The sequence below is a fragment of the Tenrec ecaudatus genome, chromosome 6 (assembly GCF_050624435.1).
Source record: "Tenrec ecaudatus isolate mTenEca1 chromosome 6, mTenEca1.hap1, whole genome shotgun sequence".
NCBI classification, from domain to species: domain Eukaryota; kingdom Metazoa; phylum Chordata; class Mammalia; order Afrosoricida; family Tenrecidae; genus Tenrec; species Tenrec ecaudatus.
The window spans coordinates 22,477,879-22,496,329 of NC_134535.1; the positions used below are offsets into that span (position 1 = coordinate 22,477,879).

Here is an 18,451-nt window from a genome sequence, read left to right on the forward strand (position 1 = left end):
GTAACATTACCCCCTGCAGACCAGCAAATACACAGGCTTAACAGGATCTGCCTATTCTTGACAGTATGACTGTGAGCACATTTCATCTAGTACCCGTTATTGGCTCTGGGGTTTTCTAACACTTCCAGCACCACCTCCCACTCAAAGACACTAACACTAGGGGGCACTAGCTGGCAGGGGACCACTCATCAGATGTCAGAGTGCTACATTAATTTTTAATGCATTAAAAAAGACAGAAGAAAGATTGTGGGATCCTGTCATTGATTTAAATAAAGTCCCTCCACCCTTGTCTTTCCCAAATTTCTTCCACTAGCATGAATTATTTTGAAAGTTAAAACAACAGTGAAAAAAGGAATAATTTATTCAACTGATGAAAAAGCAGGTATTGACTGACTGTCACCAGGAATGAACCTTTAAATGGCTTTCAATTTAGAGACATAGAAGATGAAATGGAAATAAACAAGAAGGAAAGAGACCTGGCAGTGAAACAGGTCAGCATGTTGCTGCTAAGTGAAAGGTTCCAGCCCCAAACCTAACCAAACCAAACTAAACCAAACCACACTAAACCACACCACACCACACCACCCCACACCACACCACACCACCCCACCCCAACCCAACCCAACCCAACCCACACCACACCACACCACACCACACCACACCAACCAAAACCAATCCAACCCAACCCAACCCAACCCAATCCACACCACACCACACCAACCTAACCCAACCCAACCCAACCCAACCCACACCATACCACACCACACCAAACCAAACCAAACCAACCCAATCCAACCCAAACCAATCCAAACCACACCACACCACACCAACCCAACCAAACCGCAACCCCACGGCGAGGCCATCATGTTGATTCCCACCCACAGTGATGCCAAGTAGGGTTTCCGAGACTGTAAATCTTCAGAAGTGCAGACAGCCTCATCTTTCACTCTTGGAGTGGCTGGTGGATTTGAAATGTCAACCTAGAAATGAGCAGTCCAGCACCCAACCCACAGTGCCCCCCAGGGCTTTTTTAATATAGCCTAGAAAACCCTATGGGACAGTTTGTCTCTGTCCCACCAGGTTGCTATGAGTCTAAATGGACCCAACAATATTCAACAACAATAGTAACAACAGCAGGGGTGAAAAACAAGCAAACATGATCATGGGTTAAAAAAAGGGGGTCCAATCTTTAAGAAATATTACAGGTCAGATGGATTAACTGACATAGGAGATGCTAATGTGATGAGAAGATGACTGGTGAAGGGAGAGGGGAGGGGCTGGAATGTTCTTCTGGGAAGGGGGTCTTGGTTGTACCTTGAAAGCGTGGTCTGCAGAGCATGTGCCCGGGTACAGACGAGAGCCCGCAACACAGGGCATCCAGGACAGTCTCAGCCCCAGGACCAGTAATGAGAGTAGCGATACCCGGAGGGTAGGGGGGAAGGTGAGGGGAGAAAGGGGAAACAATCACAATGATTGACATGTAACCCTCCCCCCAAGGGGATGAACAACGGAAAATTGGGTGAAGGAAGACAGCAGTCAGTGTAAGATATGAAAAAAAAAAGGATAAATTATCAATGGCTCAGGAGGGAGGGTGGGTGGGGGAGGGGGCAAAAATGAGAAGCTGATACCAAAGGCTCAAGTAGAAAGAAAATGTTTTGAGAATGATGATGGTAACATATGTACAAATGTGCTTGACACAGTGGATGGGTGGATGGATTGTGATGAGCTGTAAGAGCCCCCAATAAAATGATTTAAAAAAAGACTTAGTAAACATTCTCCTTAGATTATATTGAAAATAAAAGAAAGTGTGGTCTGAATGGCAAGTGATATAAACAATTGGCGGGAGGGCAGACAGGCTTGAGTGAAGAAGGATGATTTAGGAACTGGTCTCTAACGTGGGTATCTGAAACCCAGCGAGCAGGCCAGGCAATCCGGTGGGCTGTGCAGAGAAATGACTAGACCTTCTGTTTAAGTATGTTCAGGAGCCCTGGTGGCAAGCGGGTTAAGCACCAGGCTAGCAACGGAAACGTCAGTGGCTTGAACCCACCAGCAGCTCTGTGAGAATGAATGGCCTCCCTGCTGTGTAAATCATGATGGGAGCAGAAAGCCTCATCTTTCTCCTGAGTAGGGCCTGGTGGGCTTGAACTGCTAGCCTTGTGGTTTGTAGCCCAAGGCACAAACCACTACGCCATCCGGGTTTCTTAAACTACATTAAAAACCCTAAACAAACTCACTGCCCTTAAATTAATGCCAAATCATAGCAATCCTATAGGGCAGGGTTGAACTGCCCCTGTGGGTTTCCAAGACTGTAACTCTTTACAGGAGTAGAAAGCATTATCTGTCACCTGTAGAGCAGTTGGTGGTTTTGAACTGCTGACCTTGTGGATCACAGCCCAATGTGTAACCATGATGAGCTACACAGTGTTACAGAAATACAGGTCCAGTCCAGGGTACGGATTCAGAGGGCAGACCTGCAGTCAGGTTGTTTAGTCTGTCATCCCCCAGGAGAGTCTGGCACTGTGATTTATTAACTTTGTGACCTGGGCAAATTCCTTAGCCTCTCCGTGCCTCAGTTTCCTCTTCCATTGCAACAAAGGAACATGAACTTGTAGTGACTCCATGTGTCACAGAGTAGAACCGCTCCATAAGTTGTATTATTAATTTGTGTGTGTTGGGCGGTGGCAGTGGCTTCTGAGTCTAGGAGGTGAAAAATCCACGGTGGATACACAGCACACTTACCTGCCCAGGGCCTATGTACAAACAGGTCGCATTGCTGTGACAGCCACCAGCGCTGGGCAGCAGGCAATTGTTGATCTCTGAGCAGTCTCTCCCGTCCCCCGTCCACCCCTGCTGACACACACAGCTGTGGGTCCCTGTGCTGGTTCTGATGCATTCTGCCTGTGGACAAAGAAAGGAAAACTAACCTCCTGAAGCCTCACCACTGCCCCAGGACTCCCCAAGGGCAAGGGACTTCCAGAGGTGTGACCTTGAAACTTGGATTTGGATGGAGTGCAAAGGAAATGACAGGAGTGCATATTTGCTTTCAGTTAGATGGAAATATCTGATGACTCCAAAGTGCAAAGCTGCTTGGCGTTGGACAGCCAGTGGCCATGGTCACTAACACCGCTGTGTCGCTGACCGAGCCAGGGGCTGCGCTTGGTGTGAGCAATCACGCTGATGAGGACGGCGTGGAGACTCTCTATTTTACAGTGAGAAAACTGGCTCAGAGACGTTCAGGAACTTGCTCAACATCCCAAAGTGACAAAGAAGCATGAAACCCACTTCTGAACCATGATACCGCCTCTCACGGTCTCCCAGGATGACCACACCTGGATCCCGAAGGACAGTTGAGAGGCAGAGAGGCATGTAAGGTAAGTTGTCTGAAAAAGACCCGTCTGAGGTGGCCAAGGCTAGCTCAAGGGGAGGCCGGTGGGTGGAGTAGGACATGTGAGTCTGGATTTCATCCTCAGCGTGGGAAAGTCCTGAAGGAGGTTAAGTGTTGGCAGAGCCTGGCCTGATTCCCTCGCAGATACACTGTCTGTCACGTGGACTGTGCACTGTGGTGGGTCAGAGAGGAAGCAAGGAGACGAATGATGATATTGTAGGTGAAGAATGAAGGTGGCACAAATGGTTAAGTACTGGACTACTAACTGAAAGGATGGCAGTTCAAGTCCACCCAGAGACCCTTCAGAACTAAGGTCAGGCCACTTGCCTCGGAAAGCCCCCTGCTTTGAAAACTCTATTGAGTTCCATGCTGCTGTGCAGCCGAATGAATTTGATGCCAACGAACAACGGGACGAGCGAGGTAGTGGTGTTTATTTGAAAGGAGTTCGTGAAGGCCACGGTGGGTTCCGGTCCCAGGATAGGACTTAGGAAAAGTCACCTAACCTCCCTGAACCTCTGCTGGATGAACTGGTGAGAACAAGGAAGTTCACGTCCATTCAAGTGCCGTGGAAACTGTCAAGGGTGAGATCCAGTGAATGACGATGGATCTCATCCTAGGATGTTCCCGCCGGGTTGTGAAGAGACCAAAAAGCCCCCTGCACATTTGGAGCCAGAGTGCCCCCTGTTGGGATTGCTTCAACGTCAATCCATCATGGGCTTCCAGCACGAGCGCAGAGGGATCAGACGCACCTTCCCACACGCCCCCTGCCCCCTACCCCCTCCCAACCAGGCAGTTTGGAAGCAAAGACCAACCCTTACATTGTGGCTGCAGCCCCCTGGGGTGAATCCCGCGCAGGGGTCCGTCTCTGTACAGAGGATTCCGTCCCCTTCATATCCTGCTTTGCAGATGCAGCTGCGAAGAAGGGAACACAGCCTCAGTCCCAGACCCAGAAGCTTCAGCCACCACCGAGAAGAGTTAGCCAGCCGGAGGTGAACTGGTTCACCGCTAGGTGGCTCCACAGTGTTCAGAGGAAGTTAGGGGGCATGTCTTTCTATGGTCTTTTCTAAATATATATATAACCTGTTTTATTTTTTTAACAGTTTTAAGGACACATAATTCACATGCCATGTGACTCAGTGGTTTAACTATATTAAAGAGTTGTGTGGCCCTCACCACAATCAGTTTTAGAATGTGTTCTTCATTCTCGTATCCATTACTATTACCTCTCGTTACACCTCAATCACCCCCGCTACAATGCCAAAGAGCTGTTCATCTAGCTACTGCCTCTGTGCTCGCTCACCGCCGTCCAGTTGATGCTGGAAGAACTGCCCTGCAGGTTTCTGACACTCTCACTTTTTATGGGTGTAGGAAGCCCTGTCTGTCTCCAGTGGGCCGGCTCGCGGCTTTAAACTGCTGACCTTGTGGTTAGCAACCCACCATATAACCCCTACACCGCCGGGGCTCCTGATCTATGTAGTATTATTATCTATGTCCTGGATTTCCCATAAAGAAAATGATGCCGAAACCCCCAACATACGGCCACTCCATGAGAGAAAGACGAAGCTGTCTGCTCCTATAGAGATTTATAGTCTAGGGAATCCTATAGGCTCTCTGTAAGTCAGAATCGACTTGATGGCAGGCTTTTCCTTTTATAAAATTTTAAATAAATTTTTATTTTTGGTTGTTTCCTACAAAGTCAGACTATCAGCTGGAGAGTTTACAAAGAGTTGAGATATGGTTTGGGTTCAGGTTGCCCAGTGGCCATGGGCTGTTACGGGCAGTGTCCTACCTGGCTGTCCCGTTGCTGTATTCACAGGTGGCGTGGATGTGACAGAACTGCATGTGGGGCCCACAGGCGGAGGGCTGCTTGTGGCAGAACCTCCCAGCGGTACCGTCTCGGCAGGTGTTGGCGAGGCAGGCCCCGTCACTGTCTATCCTGTTGTCGCATGTCCCGTAAACACATGGACATTCTGGTAGAGAAGGAAGAGGGATTGTGTCATGGAGGACAGGAACTCACCCCTTCCTGTCTCCTCTCAAAGCAGCACCTGGGGGGGAAAGTTCTGGCTGCCATTTCTTAGGGACTCAAATGTTTCTCTGTGTGCCTGGGAGGGTCTGTGATGAGTCGGCTTGCCTCCCGAGGTCAGGAAGCGCTTGTCTCCGGGCTATTTCAGATGCGCGTGCCATTGTGAGTGGAGGGGAAGGGATATAGGGTGGTCTGTGACAGCGAAAGAGACCAAGCAACTCAATTCCCACCTACTTTGTGGGTAGAGGAACCCTGGTGAGGTAGTGGTTGGGCTGCTAACCACAAGGTCAGTAGTTCTAAACCACCAACTGATTCAAAGGAGTCAAGTGAAACGTTCTACTCCTGTAAAGAGTTATATTCTCGGAAACTCACAGGGGCAGTTCTACCATTTTCTATAGGGTTGTTATGAGTCAGAATCAACTCGATGGAAATGAGGTTTTTGGTTTGTTTTGTGGGTACAGAGTTTAATCTAGAAATGTCTCCCCTTTTCGTGAAGCTATTCTGGAGTGACTAGAAGTGGTTTCTGGGCGGGTATAACCCCTGCTGTATTTGTGCACCACTCTCTAGCACAACAGCCACTGATAACCAGTGGCCAACCCTCGGGCACTGACTAGGTGGCGGGCACCTCGCCAGCCTTTGCCACATGCCATCTCCGTAGCACTCATGTACTAACCCAGGAGCACCGGCAGGGACGTGTGTAACCCTCATCTTCCCTGAGAAAACCGAGCTCCAGAGAGGCCAACCATCTCACACCACATGGTGCTCAATGCCAACGTAGGTGCTGGAACTCAGCCTTGCAAAGTTGGCTTCTCTTAGTAAGTAAATGTTAACCGCGGCAGCATGGGCACCTCCACATTCCCATCATCCCGCTGGAGGCCCCACATGGTGCAGACAGTTAAGCATTTGATGAGCAACCGAAAGGTTGGTAGTTTTGGGTCCCCTCCTCCCCCCCCCCCCCAGGGACGTTCACAGCTTTCACACCTTACAGAGCACGCTCCCACAGCACACGGGCTGGCCGCGAGTTTACTCGTCTCTCCACCCAATGGCAACCGGGTGGGCTGGGTTTTTGGTTATCCTTTCAATCTTAAATTTTCTATTGATGGAAGCTTTTTTAAAATGTGAGCCAGCCCCTCCGTCTCAGGCACCCACCCCTCAGGGAAGGGAGAGACGGGCACAGACAATCTCGCCAGAACGTGGCTGGGACCATGATGGGAAATGAAGGAGTCTGAAATTTTGCCCCCAGGGGAAGATTTTCATACGGGGATGCTTGGGGGTGATGGCCAGAAAGAGAAGGGGGTGGAGTGAGGAGAACGGGATGGGCGGAGTTGGGTCACACCAGAAACGAGGGCCAATGGGCTTTGAAGCAAGCCAGGGTTTAATTTCACCGGATGAAATCCCAGCAAGGAACAGAAACCCCCAGCCCCTCCACCCCCTGAGGCAGTGGGCAGCCACAGCCCTGAGGTGAAAGGTCATAGAACCCGATGTCGACAACAACTAAGGCGATGGCTAGGGGAGGAAGGGAGGACCGGACGGCCCACTCACTTTTGTCGCAGCGAGGTCCATAGTGACTGGGGTTGGAGCAGAACTGACACTGAGAGCCTCGGAAGCCAGTCTTGCAGAGGCACGTCCCATTGCCACCAAGGCCGTCCGCACACTGCCAACAGAGGGGGCCCGGGGGTATCAGGACCACACGCGCCAGCACGGAGCCCCTGTGTGCTTTGAAGTCCACACCCTCGCATTCTTGAACTTAGATTCCCTCCCGTTTTAAACGACACTTTGGGACTCCTTGTAGAAAGGGGATTCACGTTGGCATCAGGCTCCAGGGTGATACACATGGTTTGTGTGAGTGGTAGATAACCCCAAGGCTAACCCCAAGGCTGAAGGCTTGAGTTCCGCCAGTGGTCCCTCATCACCAAAGCCCCCTGATCTCCTGCCCCCCATTAGCCACTGAAAACCCCCACTGAGCACAGTTCTGCTCTGACACGGAATGGACTCAACCGCCATTGGTTTGGATGTGGGGGTGTTGGGGGATTCCAAGCCAGGATTTGGAAAGCTAAGGAAATCTCCTGGGGGTGGGCGTTGTGATGGTGAACTGAGAAGCGCCAAACAAAGCTTGAAGGTGGTCAGTGGTCAGTGGTCAGCCACGGTCCTTCAGAAGGACGGCCTATCCTTTCTCTCTCCAGTCTCTCCATTGCAGTCTATTCTCTCTTCAGTGGTAAAATTCTGGGACTCCCACCTCTCCAGGCCCAGCAAGGTTAGATTCGTGGGGACGTGGCATTGCTGGGCTTGACTGCCTGCCTGACCCCTGGCTGACCACAGCCACCAGCCTCAGCTTCTTCCCATCCCCCTCACCTGTGTGCCGTCCCTACTGGAGGCTGCACCGGCTTCCCACCCCCCCTGGAAAGAGCCACATTTCAGATCTTGGGCTTCCTCCTAGGAAGCACTTTGTGCTCTGGCCGCTGAGCTCCAGGAGCTCATGATTGGCCTTGACATCTCACGAGGATTTGCAGAGGAGCGCTCATGGCATAGTGGGTCCTGCGCTGGGCTGCTATCCACAGGGCAGTGGATGGAGTCCACCAGCTGGCGGCTGGAGAAGGACGAGGCTGTCTACTACCGCAAAGATTTACAGCCTGGGAAACCCAGAGGGGAAATTCTGCTCTTCCTGGTAGGCTCACTATGAGTAGAAATCGACATGATGGCAGTGACCTTCTAAACAAAAAACAACCCCCCAAAATAAAAACCCAAAAAAGCCAAGTCCCTGCCATTGAGTCAATTCCAACTCACAGTGACCAACCCTATAGGAGAGGGTAGAACTGCCCCTGTGAGTTTACAAGACTGTTAACTCTTTATAGGAATAGAAAGCCCCATCTCTCTCCCAAGGAGTGGCTGGTGGTTTCAAACTGCTGACCTTGCAGTTAGCAGCAACTCAAAACCACTAGGCCACCAGGAATGTTTTGCAGAGGGTTGCGGGGTGGAGAGGGGACAGTCATCACTGGGAAATACCATTTTCTTCTTATTTTTTAAAATATCATAAAATACTGATTCTGGAAGTAATCTCAATCTTCCATGGGAGGAAGGGGAGGACCAGAAAGCCTTGCTGCGTTGCCCGTGACCATGGCAACGGGAGAGAAAAGACTAGAAGCAGCATCACCAGACTGGTTTCTTTTCACACGCCTGGGCCAAGCTTTCTTTGCTTGCAGGCACCTTCTCTGCTTTGAGGAACTGCTCTGTTCTTTTGAAGCCCTGGGGTAGGATGTGGAGTCCATCCAGAGGTGCCGTGGAAGAAAGGCCTGGCCATCTGCTGCTGAAAGACGACAGCTATTGACAACCCCATGGCGGGCAGTGCTGTTGTCACACACACGGGTCACCATGTGTTGTCACTAATTTTTGTTTTATCCAGAACTGCCTGTAAATCATATGTGGGAGGAAGATAGAGCTCCCTTCTCCCATAAAGAATCACAGTGTCAGAAACTCACAGGGCAGTCCTGCCCTGTCCTCCAGGGTCGCTATGAGTTGGCATCCACTCAATGGCAGTGGGTTTACTTTGTTTCTTAGTGAGCAGTGCCCGGCACCGTTTAACTCTTTCATAGTGACTTGAAAAACAACTTTTCAACTTAAGGAAGATTGGGGAACCCTGGTGGTGTAGTGGTTACGGGTTACAAGGTCAGCAGTTGGAAACCATTCGTCGTTCCTCTGGAGAAAGACTGGGCTTTCTACTCCTGTTACCCAGGAGTCTTGGCACCCACGATGGGGGTGGGAGGGTGGGGGGTGTCATTATGAGTCAGCACTGACTCAATGACAGTGAGTTCGAGTTTTAGAAAGGTCACCCCCCACAGTCATGAGAAGTGGGCATGGGGGGGGGGGGTCCTGGTCACCTGGCCATTTCCCGAGCATGGATTCAAGAAACCTCCCGGGCACGGCTTACAGTCGGGTCCATGGAAACCTTTGCAGCATGTGGGTACCTGAGAGACAAAAGGTTGCTGTCTGTTAGACCCCAAACCCGAGTTCCATTCTGCCAAGGAAGTGTGCTTTCACGTCCATTGTTTGCATTGGCTCTGGCCTCTCTTTAGGAGAACATTTCCTCTTTCTGCAGTTGGCAGCATTGCTGGTGCCCAGCCAACCTCGTGAGCATCCACCAGGGGCACCATCCTGGCTCTCACAGTGGGCACGAGGCAGAGGACAGCCTCTTGCTCACAAGGCTGGCATTTGATGGGGAGGAGCAGACAATAAAGCAAATAAAAAGATAATTTCTGAGGGTGTAAGTGCTGGGAAAACAAAGTACCGTATGAGAGTGGCTGCAGTGGGGGTGAGGTATGGAGGGCAGGTCTGTAGGGACCCCTTTGGGTTGGGGGATGGGGGAAGCTTCCTGGAGAAGGCAGCATTAAATGGCACCTTGGAAGGCGAGCCAGCCCACATTAATCTAGAAGCGTGTCCACAAGGGAGGGAGCAGCCCGGTGCCTTCTCTAAATTAGGATGGAAGGCCAGGGACAGGCAGGGCGATGGGCGGAGGGTGGGCTCCACGCTAAGAAGGGTGGAGGACCTTGGGGGAGACTGGTGTAGGAAAGAGGGGGACCTAGTCACGTATAGAGAATCTGCCTTTCGATTCCTGATTTCTCTGTGGGAAGACATTGTCAGCATCTCACCGCCAGCCCGCTGTGGCGCACGCAGGTCCTTGGGCCTAAGCTCCTGGAGCAGCCCAGCCCTCCTGGCGTCTTTGGGGCCTCGCACCCGCTCACCTTCACCGTGGTGTTGCAGTATCTGGCGCAGCCGCTCTTCAGGCTCCTTGTCCTGCTGGAGTAGACGCACTTGTGTGTGAACAGGGCCTGGAAGAAAGCCGAGGAGAAGGAGCATGTCCAGTTTGCACCTCTAGGTCCTCTTGGCGTGACCGCGTGTCTCCAAGCAACAGGTTTTCTCCATTTTACCACGAGTGCCGGGAAAGTGCTCTGACCGCGCCAGCTCACTGGCGTCCAAGTCTAAGCTTTGGTTCCGGCCAGGTTAGCGCCTTTCTCCACACCTCCGCTTTCTAGCCTATGGAACGCAGTACAAGCGACGCGCGGCACGTGCATCTTTATGCTGCCTTCCAGAGGGTGGCAGGCACCTCTCCTTGCTCGGGGCACACGGTCCTGCCGCCCTCATGTGGCCTAGTCTTCCCTTCAGCCAATTACCAACCCTATGCTCTTCCCAGATAGGAATCTTGGAGTCATTAATATCACGCGCAAGTCAAGTTTTGCTGAAGATCATTAAAAGATGGCTGGTTGTGGAAGTACATCAACAAGGAACTGCCAGACATTGACGCTAGATGCAGAAGAGTATGTGGCATGAGGGATATCCTTGCCAGTGGCAGATGGATATTGACTGAAAGCAGAGACTACCAAAAAAGATGCTTACATGATTTATTGATGCAAAGACATTCAACTCTGTGTATCATAAAACAAACAAACAAACAAACAACCTCTTGGTAACATTGTGAAGAATGGTAATCTCAAAGCACGGAATTGTGTTCTTGTGCAAAGCGTACCTAGACCCAGAGGCAGACATTTGAACAGAACAAGGGGAAACTGCGACTTTCAACCAAGAAAAATGCGCAAGGTCTCACCATACTGATTCAATCTTCACGTGGAGCAAATCATAGAGAGTCGGACCATGTGAAGAAGGATGAGGCTCCAGGATTGGAGGATGGCTCATGAACAGCTGTGGTATGCATATGACACATCCTTGCTCACCGAAAGCCAAGAGGGCCCGAAGCTCTTACCAATGAAGATCGAAGGCTCCTTCAGTGCAGATGACAACTCAATGTAAAGAAAACAAAAAAGCCTCACCACTGGACCAATGGGCAACATCCCGATGAATGGAGAGAAGATTTAAGTTGTCCATCATTTCATTTACCTTGGATCTATAATAATACTCATTGAAGCAGCAGTCAGAAAGTCAAATGACACATTGGCATTGGCAATTAGCATGGGCATGGTTGGCATTGAGCAAGTCTGCTGCACAAGGTCTCTTTAAAGGGTTAAAGAGCCAATATGTTACCCTGAGCAATACGATGCACCTGAACCCAGCATGGTATTTCCAATTGCGTCACGTGCCTGGAAAACTAAACAATGAACCAAGAAGCCTGGCGAAGAATGGATGCCTTTGAATTATGCTGCTGGGGAAGAATGCTGAAAGTACCACGGGCTGGCCGAGAACAAACGTGTCTGCCCTGGAAGAAGTAGAGTTAGAATGCTCCGTTGAGGCAAGGATGGTGAGACTTCAACTCATGTACTTTGGATGAAAAGACCAGTCCCTGGCAAAGGACATTCTGATGGGTAAAGTAGAGGGTCGCTGAAGAAGAGGAAGGCCCTCAGCGAGACAAACGGACGCACTGGCTGCACCTCTGAGGTCACCTCCATGATGGAGGCAGTGGTTTATTCTGTGGTACACGGGGTCGCTAGGAGTGTGACCTCACTTGACAGCTCCTCCCAACCACAGCATCGGTGCTGAAGGAAGCTGCTGGTGGGAAGAATCTTTTGTGGTGATTTGTAGGCAGAAACTTCTCTGATCAATGTAGCTCAGAGTAGTTTGCTTTGCAGCGGACGGGGTAATTGACGTCTGAATTATAGGTTGTTGTGCAACTATGGATGGATTCTTGGTGGCATAGTTGGTTACACTTTGGGCTATGAACTGAAAGGTCAGCAGTTTGAAGCCACCAGTCACTTTGTGGGAACAAGATGAGGCTTTTGATTCCCATAAAGAGCCGCAGTCTCAGAAACCCACAGTCCTACAGGGTCCCTATGAGTTGGAATCAACTTGATGGCGGTGAGGTTGGTTTGATTTGGTGCAACGAGGTGCTTTTTCAATGTAGGTTAGAGCTTCTCAAAGTGAAAGCAAACAAAAATCTTTTTCATGTTTATGTTTCTAGAACCACAATTGTAGTCAATCCTTAATACATGTGTGAATTCAGCTTCACTTTAGGTTTGATGGTCTCGGTGTAATTCTCTGGTTGTCTGGGAATAGCAATGCAAACATTAAATTATTTGATTTAGGAATCATGTGTGGGTTTTTAATTTATGTGAATCCTATTATTATTATTTACAGATTATGAAAATTAGATGATAAGGGTTCAGCAAATTGCTTAGTACCAATGAGGAAGGGTTTCAACATACATCTGTGGATTCTCTTTTCATCAGCTCTTCAAATACCGGGCTAAGCTAATATTAGCCTAATGGAAATAAATACATTTTTTTGGTGATTTGTTTTCTTAATTTTCTTTTTAAAAATCATTTTATTGTGGCTCATACAACTCTTATCACAATCAATACATACATCAATTGAGTAAAGCACCCTTATACATTAGTTGCCCTCATCATTCTCAAAATTCGCCTTCCGCTGGGGTTTCTGGAATCAGCTCATTTAAAAATTTTCATTATTGATATTTGCTGAGACTCTACCCAGAAAAATGCTAAGTCAGCAGTTTCACATGTTCCGTTCAGTGACACCGATCACAGTCTTTGGGTTGTGCAATAATCCTTCCTTTTCCTAATTATCCCTCCTCCATTCATATAAGTTCATTGCCTCCTTATGTTCCTGTCTAGTCTTTCGAGTTGCCTGTTGGAAATTTAATCCCACATAGATCTTAAAAGTGCACAAGGCCTCAGGGCAGACAGTCTTTACTATTTAACCTAAACTACTTTTGTTGTGCTGGGTTTGATGGTGGGTTGTGAACTATACGGCCAGCAGTTGGAACCTACCAGCTACTTACGCCAAGGGAGAAAGATGAGGCTTTTGGATTCCATGAAAGCGTACAGCTTCAGAAACCCCAAGGGGCGGTTTTACTCTGTCCTAGAGGGTCACTCTCAGTTGGAATTGACTCGACGGCAGTGGGAGTCGTTTAAGAAGCTTCAGCGCATGAAGGGTTGCCTGGATGACCCGTGGTTTGCAAAGCATTCACACTTACTGTGGGCTCAGAGTCAGCTGGACAGGCGCTCCAGTACACCAGGGAACAGCTCACACAGGTGCCCTGCAAGGAAAGACGGTGGATCAGTGCAGGTGCTCCTGGAAGACGGAGCAGGGGGACTCCTGTCCACAGTCAGATGCTACCCTGCCTAGGACAAGAGCACCATTAGGTTACAGAGTAGATTTTGATTCATGGTGACCCTATGTGAACAGAAGAGAACTGCCCCATGAAGAACATGCTCCCGGCTGTGATCTTTTCAGGAAGGGCTTGCCAGACTTTCCTCCATGGCACTGCTGGGTGGATTTGAACTGCCCACCTTTAGCCGAGTAACCAAGTGCAAGCTGCTTGCTCCACCCACGGCCCTCACTAGCGTAAACAGGCCCAATGTAAACCATCCTATGTCACCCAGAGCTTGCACATCTTACTTTAAACCTAAGAGAAATTAGGCAAAAAACATAAAACTCGCTTCCTCAGGCAGCTGTTGGGAATTTCTTTTCTTTCTTTCTTTCTTTCTTTCATACACAAGATGTTTATCAGGGATATTATTTTCTTGGTCGAATGAAAATTCTTTCAGTTGCAGCTTGAAGTCCTATCTTGATGGTGTTCTTTGGGGAGACGGAGAATACACTTTGAATAACGTGAATCAGAGCGACCCTACAGACAGACAGGTAGTCCGGGCTGACCTTGTCTCTCCACAACTTCCTTTTCTGAAGGTCAAAAGAGCTCCTTTGAAGAGAGAGCTCTGAAGAACTCTAATGATTGATCCCCTTTCGGAGCTCTGGTGGTGCTGTAGATGAACACCGGGCTGCTAACTAAAGAGTTGGCAGTTCAAGCCCCCTAGCTGCTCCGGGAGAGAATGAAGGCGTCCATTCCTGTACAGACTGAGAGCCTCGGCAATGCTCGGGAGCAGTCTGCGAGTCAGAATCGACACCACTCAATAGTGGGTCCATCTCTTTCCTAATATTTTCACCTTTGTGGAAGGAGACATCATTATTTTCATCTGGTCTTTTCTGAGCCTTCCCTTCTCCAAACCAGGAGAGTCTTGTATCGATGCTGGCTTCTGAAACACACATGGCCTTTAGGTTTCTGCTTCTCTCAACATCCGGTACTCAGAAATGAACCACGTGCCCACAACGTATCTGCCAACCAGCAAAGACTGTGTCAATAGGCTGAAGCCATCAGTCATGATACAGGAGAGCTAGAATCAAGGCAACTGGCCTCGATCCTGCACCAGGTCCCTCCTGGGTTACTTCCCAAGTTTATGATAAAAAAGCCTTCTATAATAAAATAAAATAGATAACATGGGGTCATTATTTATTGTTCAAATACCCTTGTGTATTTACATGTTGGGCTTCTAACCAGGAGGTCAGCAATTTGAAATGGCCAGCAGCTCCTTGGGAGGAAAATGGGATTTACTATTCCCATAAAGAGTTAAAAGTTGCATGGACCAGGGATGTGAGTAGTCTTGCTGTCATGCAGAATGCATTGGAAAATGGATTGTTGCAGGTACAGTTAGGTTGTGATTTAGCACTCGTCTCATTTGATTTCCCTTATGATGCATTTACATTTGTTCCAGTTTTTAATACTATCTGCTCTCTTTTCGATCACGGTTCTTATCTGTCTCATGTTGTTATCCGTGTTACCTTTTGCTTGTTTGTTTTTAGCATTTTTTCTGTATATGAAGTGCAGAATAGGTAAATCTATTGCCACAGTAACTGTGCTAATGGCTCCTTGGGCCTGTGGCAGGGGTGGTTGTGGGGAATTGGAGAGGTAATAACAGCGAGGACAAGAAGGAAGAAAACGTTCTAACACTGATTGGAATGATGATCATACAACTCTTCTTTTTTTTTTTAATTGAAAATTTTCAATTTTATTTTTTCCATTTTCCCTCAGAGCCACATGGCTCATGCACTGCAGTCTGCCAACCCCTGCAATAAGGATGACAGTCACACCACTATTGAATTGTATGATGTGACTTATAAGCCAATAAAGCTGTGGGAACAAAAAACCAGTTACAGGATACTGTGAGTCGGCATCAATTTGATGGCAATGAGGGTTGTTTTTGGTGCCACCGAGAGGCTGATGTTTCAAATCAACCTCGAGGCGTGGCAGAAGGACCCCCAGCATAACATGTCTGCGAAGATGACAGACGAACAACTGCCACAGATCAGTTCTACTCTGCAGCGAAAGACTCGCCATGAGTGTGAGTTGACCCCATGGTCACAAGTTTGCTTTGTTTTTAATTCTTTGTTCAAGGTTCTAAGGATCTTATGAGAACCACCAGGTGTTACGGATTGTCCCCAAAAGGGACGACTCAGACCTACTATTACTACAACCTCAGGCGATGATTCCCCCGGGAACCAAAAGATGGCTTGTGCAGCAAGGTTGAAATTTACGGTGCATGGATTAAAACAGGCCGAGCCACAAAGTTGCTATGGAAACAGGAAAGGCAATTCCAGGGTGTAGGAGCTCGTGGCCCAACAGAACATTTGGTAATTGAAAACACTAGGGAAAACTGGTCAATCAGCTGGCTGGGTCATCTACCTGAGCAAAACTATGTGAAAAGAAGAGCGGTGGTCCTGCGTGACAGGGACAGGGGCCGATAGAAGATTGGCCCCAGGTCCCACTGGAGAAGGTATCCTCCCAGGACCTTGACTCAATTGCTGAGATACAATCTCAGGCCCACTGACCTCTTCGTGGGAACAGAAGCCCCCGAGGGGACTAGGTTCCCGGGTCCAAAGCACCCCGCTGGCAGCCTCTTCAGGGTTGTGAGGAGTGAATTGAATTGGGGTGCACGCTGAGGGGCTAGGGGGCTGGCTGCCCTTGTTTGGCTTCCAAGCTGCCTTACCAGTCTCATCTCCCGCTTGGTTTCATCACATCGGTGAGGCAGGATTGGGATGATGGAGGGAGGAATGAGAACTCCAGCCAGGGTGTAAATTCGGCCATTTTTGGCAGCCACTTCTGTTTCTTCCATGGCCACACCGTTCACAAGAATCTGTCCCTGGAAGGAAGCAAAGGCAGCTTTCATTCTGTACATGCAGGGCCCCAGGCAGGTCTCAAGGACAGTGGCCTCACCAAATGACACCCTACCATCAAAGGGGTGAAAGAGGCTACTAGAAGGGCCTGTCTGACAAGAAGGTGTGACTGTGAAATGATCACTTGACTCATCCCAGGTAGTATGGGCTGTTTTGTGTCTCCCCCAAACGTATGCCCACGTCCTACGTCCCAGTCCTTGTTAGCGTGCCCTTGTTGGGAAATAGTGTCTTTGCAGATGTAATTGACTCTAGTGTGATGCTAGGTCATGCTAGAGCAGGAGGGGCTCTAACCCAACATGGCAAGGATCCATCGAAGAAGAGGAGAGACATGAAGAGATGGCCTGAGATTGGCGTGATGTTGCCACAAGCCGAGGAAGGCCCAGGCCTAGCGGAAACTGGAAGAAACAAAGAAGGCTCTTCTCTCAGCTTTCGGAGAGAGCTCGGCCCTGCTGACACACTGAATTCAGACTTCTAGCCTCCAGGGTTGCGAGAGAAGAAACTCTGGTTGGTTTAAGTCACCCAAGGGGTGACACTCTGTTGTGGCACCCGTGGCAATGAGGATATCAGGCAAGGATGATCTTGCACAAGTGATAGGGGCAGAATGGTCCTCCCCGATGCTGGGCTGAGCAGAAAGGGGTAACTATTCCAGCTCTCCAACAGATGTGCCACGTAACCTTGGGAGATGGTCCTACTGCTCTGGGCCAAACTGAGGAGTCATTCATTCATTCAAATATGATTGTTGACCTTGGATTTGAAGCTGAGGCTACATCAGTGAACAAACAAGGGGATTGCGATGGGTTGATAACATGCTCCAGTGAAATCCACCAAACTCACTGCCATCGAGTCGATGCTGACTCACGGTGACCCTACAGGACAGGGTGGAACCGCCCCTCAGTTTCAGAGACTGTAACTTTTTATGGGAGTAGAAAGGCTCCCTCAGAGGGGCTGGTGCTTTCGAAACGCGGAATTTGCAGCTCAATGCATAACCATTGCACTCCCAGGGCTCTAGTGAAGAAAGCAGAAAAATAACTAATTCTTCTAAGCTCTCACAACTTGCTCTTTCTGAAGTATTCTTGATCTCAATCAGCGGTAACGCCTCTCTTTCGGTTGCTAAAATTAAAAAAAAAAATCAGGTTCTTCTTGGCTTCCTTTCTCTCCAACTCGCATTGAATTCTCCAGGAAACTTGGCTGGGTCAACCTTCAAGCTGTATTCAGAATCCATCCATTTCTTACCACTTCCCTGGGACCGCTCTGGTCTCGGGGCCACCCCCCCTTCTCTGCATAGTTACAATAGCCTCCTAGCGGGTCTCCCTGCCACTCTTGTCACCCTCCCTGGGAACCAATACTCAACACGGCAGCCACAGTAACCCTGTGAAGATGTGTATCTGACCTTGGCATTCCATTATTAACAATTCTCATCTCATTCCAAGTACGAGCTCAGGTCCTTATGATGACTACTTACACCATACAGAAACCTAGATTTTCCTAGGGCTTCCAGCTACATATCAGGAGTGGGAGGCCACTAGCCACTCCCCTGGATAAAGAAGAGGCTTTCTACTCCCATAAAGAATTCTAGCCTTGGACCTCCACAGGCGCTACGCTGCTCTGTCCTCTAGGGTCAGAATCAACTTGGTGGCAGTGAGTTTGGTTGGGAGCTTGTTAAACAAATACCACAATTGGGTGGCTTTGAAGAACATACTTCTTTTTTTTTTTTTAAATATATAGTTCAAGAGATTAGAAGTCCCCAATCAGGCTTCAGGGGCCAGGCCCTTCTTTGTCTCTTTCAACTTCTGGTAGATGGCAGTCTTGGAGTTCCTGGTCTTAGAGATGCATCTGTTATGTGTGTCTGTCTTTCTATGGTGTCTTTCCTCTGTGTTTGTCTCGGTGGCTGTTCAGCTCTTTATAATGCACAAGTAATTAGGTCTAGGACCCACCCTGTACTGGTATGACATAACAAAAGAAACTCCCCTACTTCCAGAAATAAGGGGGCAGGGAATCTCTGGGAGCCATGCCATGTTTACAGGCACAGGGTTGGGATTTTATCCCATTTATTTTGCCGTGGGCTGTAGTGG

The 18,451-nt window shown here is 49.1% G+C and overlaps 1 protein-coding gene across 1 annotated transcript in view; it reads right to left on the reverse strand.

Annotated features, from left to right (window-relative positions):
• STAB2 (stabilin 2) overlaps nucleotides 1-18,451 on the reverse strand; it is a 165,884-nt gene that overhangs the window by 92,737 nt on the left and 54,696 nt on the right. Inside the window, exons 18-25 of the mRNA XM_075552708.1 lie at nucleotides 16,193-16,345; nucleotides 13,345-13,407; nucleotides 10,145-10,231; nucleotides 9,284-9,370; nucleotides 6,951-7,062; nucleotides 5,175-5,355; nucleotides 4,204-4,297; nucleotides 2,740-2,898 (exon numbers count right to left, since the gene is read on the reverse strand). Coding sequence (XP_075408823.1) covers nucleotides 2,740-2,898; nucleotides 4,204-4,297; nucleotides 5,175-5,355; nucleotides 6,951-7,062; nucleotides 9,284-9,370; nucleotides 10,145-10,231; nucleotides 13,345-13,407; nucleotides 16,193-16,345 — 936 coding nt within the window. The remainder of the gene's footprint in view (nucleotides 1-2,739; nucleotides 2,899-4,203; nucleotides 4,298-5,174; nucleotides 5,356-6,950; nucleotides 7,063-9,283; nucleotides 9,371-10,144; nucleotides 10,232-13,344; nucleotides 13,408-16,192; nucleotides 16,346-18,451) is intronic.